Here is a 7449-nt window from a genome sequence, read left to right on the forward strand (position 1 = left end):
CTACGCTGTTCTGTGTGTCTGCTCTAACTGCTGCTAAGAGGAGGATTTTAGGTTTGCATTTTATTGTCTAGTTGGAACATTGTGAAGCCATAAACTCCAAATTTTTAATCATATGGACAATCTTTTTTTCTTCTTTTGCTTGAGTCGGTTGGATTCTGATAGCAAGTTTGAAGCAAGGTGATGGATGCCAATACAGAGTTTAACTTGCATGCAGTGATTAATTAGTTTGTGCTAATTCAAGTAATTTTATTTGTTAAGTAGTTCACATGCTAGGTGATATCCGAACATAAATGTAAGGACTTAGCATTGTCCCTGATATTAAATATTTTTAAATCTTTTAATATATCTTAATGTTGTTACTGGTTAATCTTGTTTGGAACCTTTGCTGACGTCTTCAGATGGGCTACTGCTTTCAGATTACTGGGTGCCATTTACAAATCATAGAATATTACCTGAACAACTGCGTATTGCTCATTCCTAATTAACTCATGTCCACCTTTAGCTGTTGTAAAAAGTGTGTAGTTATTTTCTCATTTAGAAATCACTGTTGGTTTTGGTTTTCAGATGTGTTCTGAAAGAACTGGAATCACTGGGGAAAGCACTGTACGGAGCAAAATTAATTGCCCAAAGATTTCAAGTTCGAAACTGTTCTCACCACAAGGATCCTGTGAGTGGTTCGGCCTGTTTACTTTCCATGATTGAAGAAGGCAACCCTCAACATTTCTTTATCGCTACACAGGTAAATGCTCGTGGGAAATGTAACTCCATTTCATATGAAGCGATCCTTTGATACCTGAGGGTAAGGAAACCTACAGAAACTCGATTATGAGATTTTTAAATAGCTTGTGGGAATTAATCTTGTAAAGCCTTACTCGCTCTTAAATGTATTTGCTAATTATGAAGTAGGGAATCTTTTGTCTTACTTGAACAACTAGGTATTTTTACCCTAGAAGGATATTGCTTAGTTTAGCAGAAAGTGTAGAAAACATACTGACTGCCTATTGACATGTAAGAAAACAACTGATGAATGTTAGTTTGCATATTGCTTGTGTATGCATCCCCTGCCCTGAACTGTTTTGCACAGTAGTCTGGAAAGTGAAATTACGTGTTAAACTTCAATTTTAAGAAATTTTGGAGGTTTTAACTGAAGCATAAAGGTAGAACTTGTGTACAAATAAGAAAGCCAGGTTTTTTCTTAGGTCTGTTATTGGGACTGTATGTGTAAATTATATGCACTATATATAAAATGGTTTGCAGTAAAATTCTGTATACTTATATAAGATACAAGGAGTTTAAAATTACTTGTTATAGAAGAAATTATCTTACTTCTTGTGAAGGGGTGCGCTACATACCAATGAACTGGGACCTTTTTCTCAAAAAATGCATATATGCTTATACATGCATGAAAAAAGGAAATGTTAATAAATTTTCCATCAGGAGTACAGCTAATCAGAAGGAGAGAAATTGAAAATTAAATTGCTCTGAAAGGCACTGCCAGGTATACCTGCTAGATTAAGTTTCTTATCTTTTTCATAATGTAATTTATCTTCATTGTTTTGTATTAAAAGTAGGTGCATTTGAATTGCAAATATCGTTTAATCTCAAAATATTGACTAAAGTATTTAATTTTACAGGACCAGGATTTAGCAAACAAAGTGAAAAAGAAGGCTGGTGTTCCTCTCCTCTTCATTATTCAGAACACTATGGTGCTAGACAAACCTTCTCCTAAATCTTTGGCATTTGTTCAAAAGTTGCAGACAAATCAGCTTGTTCCAGAGCACCAAAAACAAAGTATTGTGCAGCTTAAAGAAAAGGAAGGACTAGCAAAGCAAGAAGGTGAAAAGAGAAGAAAACGTAAAAGAGCAGGCGGCCCAAATCCTCTCAGCTGTCTGAAGAAGAAAAAGAAAAAAATGCAGGAGGGTCAGGAACCTGCTGCTGAAAAGCAGAAAAGAAGAAAAAGAAAGCGAAATAGAATTAAAGCAGAAGCCATGCAGTCAGTGCAGAAGAATGAAGAAGAATAAACCCATCTTTGTAAACAATGCAGGACTTGAACATTGTTTGAACTTTGCAAAAAGAACGATTAATATGCAATCATGTGAAACCAAGTTGTTGATATTAAAACGTATTTTTATGAGGTGGTACTGCTTATTACTGCATCTCAACATTTGCAGCTTATTGTCATAATTATTTATTCTGTTGTTTAGTAATTGGGTTTGTGACAAAGTATTTAGGAACCCTCATGTTTCATTATTCTCTTCAGCATCTTGATTCCTGCCAGAGAGTTCACATGATCAGTAGCAATTTTTTAGAAATGCTTCTTGGGTTTCATATAGGTTTTGGTGGGATACCAGACTTCTTTCTAAATCTAGGTTGCTATTCTTATTAAAACTAGTTTTGACAGTTGTTCTGTTACAGAATGTGGAATTGACCTAAAAGAGCGTAGTATCTTATTTATCATCTGTATTGTATGAATACAAAAGTTAACTTTTGCAAAGTGACCAGATGCCCTCAAGAAGTCCCTTCCAGCCTAAATTACTCTGTGAACTCCATGTGAGCTGATATGTTTGTTGTCCATGATCTTTATTTATTAAGAAGATCCTGGAGGGCGTGTGACTGTGTTGATATTCCTGACGTTATAATGGCATCTCTAGTGTGTCTAGTTTATTCTTCCTTTTTAAATAGGAAGAGTGGAGCTTGACAATGCTGAATCAAAGCACTGGCCGACACCTAATGCCATCACAGTGTAGCACAGCTGTGGAGGAGTCCTGAAATACAGCCAGCTGACGGTGGTGGGACTCGCACCCTGTTGCACTCAATTCACTGTTCTGTAAGGTTATGAACAGAACAGAACTGGGTTAGAGGAGGGAGCTACGAAAATTGTTTCAACTACCTGATTTTCTTCAGTAACTATTTCCTGTACCTGGCATGTTTGGTGGCATTAGGAGGTGGAAGTGAGTGACTGAGATGACATCAGGCAGGGGTATGCAGTAGAGGACATGCTGTGGCATAGGTATGCTGTAGCAGTGTTCCTAGTCACCAGATTTTTAACTTTTCTCAGTGCATTTCTACTTAACTGAGATGTAATTCTTAAAAGAAAAGCTTTCTGTTTCTTCACCTGCATGAGTTTAAGCCACGTTTTTTAAACAATCTTTCAACCTATGTATCAGATGTTTGCAAAGTAGTTCTCATTATCTGCACAGGTTCTTCAATATGTCTGGAATACATACACAGCTGTAATGTGTGATGCTTTCTGTTGGCTTTTCAAATTACCAGGACAGTTGTTTCATGGAGTTTGAGAAAGCAGCTTGAGTGATGGGGGTTGGCCAGTCTTAGCAGAAACTGCAGGGTTGTTCCCTAGAATCTGCTGAGATCTCCTCCGGCCAGCGCAGGAGAGGTGCCTCGGTGTGCTCTGTGCTCGCAGCACGGTACTCTGCTGCTGCGGCCCCAGGTCGCAGCCGTTCCTCCCAACACAGCTGTTGGGGGTGGACTGCACCTTTATTGTTCCATATGAGAGGCCACATGCACCTTGGGAACTGACCGCGAGAGATGGAAGCAGCGAGGAAGGGTTGCTATACTCGAGTTGAAAGCTTTAATTAAAAATTAAAAACGGTCACGCTCATCATGGTATTGTTCCTACATTGATTGCTAATAGTGAGTCCTGAGGAGAAGTTTAATAACTCCTAGGAATTCTTTAATGCAGCATATTTGTTTAATGTGTGTCACCTTTCTCAAGCTGTCCTATTCCCTTCTCCTTCGCTTATTTGGGCACAGTGCCATGTTAATGTAGTTTTGCTTCCCGTTCCCCCTTAAATACTGCTTGTATTTCTTCCCCCTCGCCAAACCCACCCGCAGAAAGCACTGCTATAAGTAAAGCTTGGAGCAGACAGCAGAGAGAGTTCATCTTCAAAATCTCTTTCTGAGTCGAAAGTATGTTAAAATCCAGTAACTTTACTCTAAATACTGTTCTTAAAAATTAAGCAGAAAACACACCCTAATTGTTTACAATAGTCCTTTTCAGTGCAGTTGAAACACAAAACTTAACTATACCTTTTTTGAAGACTATAGACAGACAAAAACCTAATTATTGCAAAAAAGAGTATTTTAACAGTCCTTTAATGACTCCTACCTTAAGGGATTTAAAACAATATTTATCTGTGTTTCCTTGGCATTTTGTTAACACAAACTGAGTCATGGTGTTGCCGTTGGGAAGAACTGGAATGAAAAGGGAGTGAGCTCTTCAGAGAAAAGCTGCAAGATTTGTCTGCAGCGTAGCTGCAGCTCTCCTCCAGCAACTTGCCTTTCAGTTTTGGAAGAGAGCTCCTGCCCAGGCAACAAGCAGAGGCGATCAGACCATGTGTTGTTACCATTTTGAAATTTGAAAAAAACTCCCACCCTAGTTTCCAAGTAAAACAAGTCCGCCAGGCCAAAGCTGGCAGGCTGTATTTGTGCCGTTAAATCAGTAACGCTGGGAGCAGCCCGTAAGGCCGAGCCCAGCTGGCGCGACTGGCTCTGTCCAGGCTGGGCTCTCGTAGCGCCCACCGGCCTGGCCGCCTGCGCACAGGCTCTCTGTGCTGCCTCTGCCTGCCAGGATTTGGAGGAGGCTTAGCTGGCCCGGGCTAGAAACGGTGCCCGGGTCCCTCTAATAATTCAGCAGCGTGAGTCACTGGGAGCGTCCCTAGGCGTTGTGTAAAACACCGCTGTGGAAGTACCTGCAGAGCTAACTCTGCTGTTGTAGGTGTTCAGCTCCACCTTCTGCCCAAAGCCATGGTGGCCAGTCCCACCCCCTTATTTATCAATAAATGGTCTGGAGAGCTGGCCATTTCTCTGGTATAGACAGGGTCCCCAGTGTGACTTTTCTAATAAGGTTTAGGATTGTTTTGCTGTAGCGTGTCGGAGGGACTGGTTTTGGTTTTGAAACTACAGAAAGCCAGAGATAAATTAAAAGGAGCTTGAGCAAAAACTTCTTTGGGACTATTGATTTCCTCTTTTCTCAGACAGGATAGATACATACCCCGAATCCTATGCAGTACCTCACTAAATCTTTTTTTTTTAAAAGAGGGAAATAACCAGTGTTGTACAGCACAATGTATGCTACATGTGCAGAGCAATAGAAGAAGAAAACAGTAACGCTTCAGCCACAGCCTGCAGGGCATTAATGCTGATTTTAGGACATCTACCAGCAGCAGCAGATATTTACCCAGACTGCCTGCCAATTCAATTGGCTGGATTTATGCGTTGGTGTGATCCGGTATTGTACAATAAATCACTCCCTGAGCATCCCTTAACAACACTAAATAGATGAGTTAATTAATTAGAAGTTTCTGGAACCTAGGATGTTTATGAATCATTAAAGTAAATATGAATATGGTATGACTTGAAGAATAAATACATTCTGGTGGTGAAAGGAAAATAGGATGTCCAGAGCAGTCCTGCTCATTTGTTTTCAGCTACGCTGGTAGAGTGTGAATGACTTCTCCATCAGCTTCAGAGTGTTCCTGGAGTTTCTTGAACATGTTCTGTCAGATACAAGATGAAGAACATTGGAACAATACCATTATTTATAATCATTGTATCTTCCATATAGAAGTTTCACAAACAGCTACTGTGTATTTCATACCTCTGTGTGGGCCGAAGACAGGGGAATGAACAAATAAGAGCCCCAGCAGGTGTTATCATTTACAATTTCGAGGAGAGAGACTGCAGTGTACCAAGAGAGAATGACGGAAAGCGAAAGTTTTCCTACCCAGAGAGTCAGGAGTGAGAGAGAGAGACTGCACCTCGTGATTTAGGAACGGCCAAACTAACGCCAGGAGAGGAGGTTGTGATGTATTTCTGGTAATTATTATGTCTGTGCACTCTGAGCCCCAAATTTGTCTCAGAGAGCTCAGCTGTCTGCCCACGGAGGCAGTCATTTTGCAAAAGTTGCTACGGCTTTTTACAGAAGAGACAGGCTGGGCTCTCTCAGGGGCACTTTATTTTCGGATTTCTTCTCCTGCGGTCGAGAGGGAGAGCATGCAGCTGCGCTCTGTGTATGGATACAGGGAAACAACGAAGCTGTTAACAAGGGTCCAATCAAAAACAACCCAGAGCCAAGAGCTGGGAGGAAGAAAAGAGACAGTAAATTAGTCACTGGGATTTAAAAGGAACCAAGGAAGAGAGAAAAATATATATGAGGGTTTCTGGGTGTCAACTGGAGGAAAGAATGGGTCAGTAGCGAAAGGTGAACCAGAAATGGCTTCATGGTCAAGGACAGTAGTGAACAGAATAATAAACCATAAACAAATAATAAAAAAAAAAAATTTAATTCCCTTAAGAAGACTTAATTGCCCTTCTGACTCAGTTTCTGCCTTTTCAAAACAGGGAGCTGGACTGACTAACCCACTCACAGATCCTGCGTTGATAGCCCGAGAGTTCCTGCAGAATGTAAGTCTCATGATGCTGAACACTCCTCGTCTTTATGGTTTTTCAATATTACACACTTTGCAGCACTGGCAGGTTTGCAGCCAAATCCTTCTTTTGTAGAGCTCGCCTGACATCGCGCGTGGCTCACTGCCCGGCACGCAGATATTACATCCAGGAGCAACCTTATTCATGCCATTATTGATAGGGTGAATCCATGTAGTTAATTGCTCCTGAGGGTACTTGCAGCAATAGCCTGGGATAAACTGAGGCTCTTCTGGCTGTGGAAATCATGACCCAAAGCATGATATGGTTTTTTTTAAGTCTAATCTCCTTCCAGGAACTCAGTAGGGGACTTCGAAGTTTCTTGTTGCAGTCTTGACTTCTAGTTGATGCAGAATGATCTTCTTGCCATGTTCTTTCCTCTGGGGCCAAAGATGCTACTGATTTGACTCTTTGGGGTGGTTACTCTTTCAGACTGTCTCGGAGAAACACTGGGGAAATTTTTCACTTTGTGAATTGGCATCCATTTCGACAGGCAGGTTTTCAGAAAAAATGTAGAGCAGTTTTCGAGAATTCCTGGCTCCCTCTTTCCACCCCTGACCTCTCTGTCTCCCAAGCTCCCAAGAATACAAGCAGGGCTGTTCCAGGATGGTCCAAAAATCTGTCTAGCCCAGCATCACGCTTCCAATAGTAGCTGAAAGCTATTCCTTACGAATAGGATGCAAATAGACAAAACATTTTTTTTGGTACTTCCCCAGATTACTTTCCAACTTTCTGGCAATTTGTTAGGGAGTTCCTGACCCAGGAAAAATATTTTGTTTTTAACAGCACACAATGACTTTCTGTTTCACTAATTTGTTCAGTATCTCCTTGAGAGCGTGTAAACTTTAAGCCTCTAATTTTTCAACTAAGGAGTTGCCCAACTTGAACACATCTTATGAAAAATACTTTCACGTGTCTGTTTTTAATGTGCTACCTACCACCTAGCCCTTGTAATGGATGAAACATTAAACATTACTTAGACAGGCTTAGACAGGTACACTCTTC

At 40.8% G+C, this 7449-nt stretch overlaps 1 protein-coding gene across 1 annotated transcript; it reads left to right on the forward strand.

Annotated features, from left to right (window-relative positions):
* Positions 1-564: 564 nt before the first annotated feature.
* On the forward strand, positions 565-2129 carry UTP23 (UTP23, small subunit (SSU) processome component, homolog (yeast); the record flags this gene model as incomplete). The annotated part of the gene is made up of 2 exons (XM_009580400.1): positions 565-739; positions 1635-2129. Coding segments are annotated over 2 exons (562 nt in total), but the record flags the coding sequence as incomplete, so codon positions are not given.
* Between the last annotated feature and the right edge of the window lie 5320 nt (positions 2130-7449).

This window comes from Fulmarus glacialis, unplaced genomic scaffold, assembly GCF_000690835.1.
Source record: "Fulmarus glacialis isolate BGI_N327 unplaced genomic scaffold, ASM69083v1 Scaffold41206, whole genome shotgun sequence".
Classification (NCBI taxonomy): domain Eukaryota; kingdom Metazoa; phylum Chordata; class Aves; order Procellariiformes; family Procellariidae; genus Fulmarus; species Fulmarus glacialis.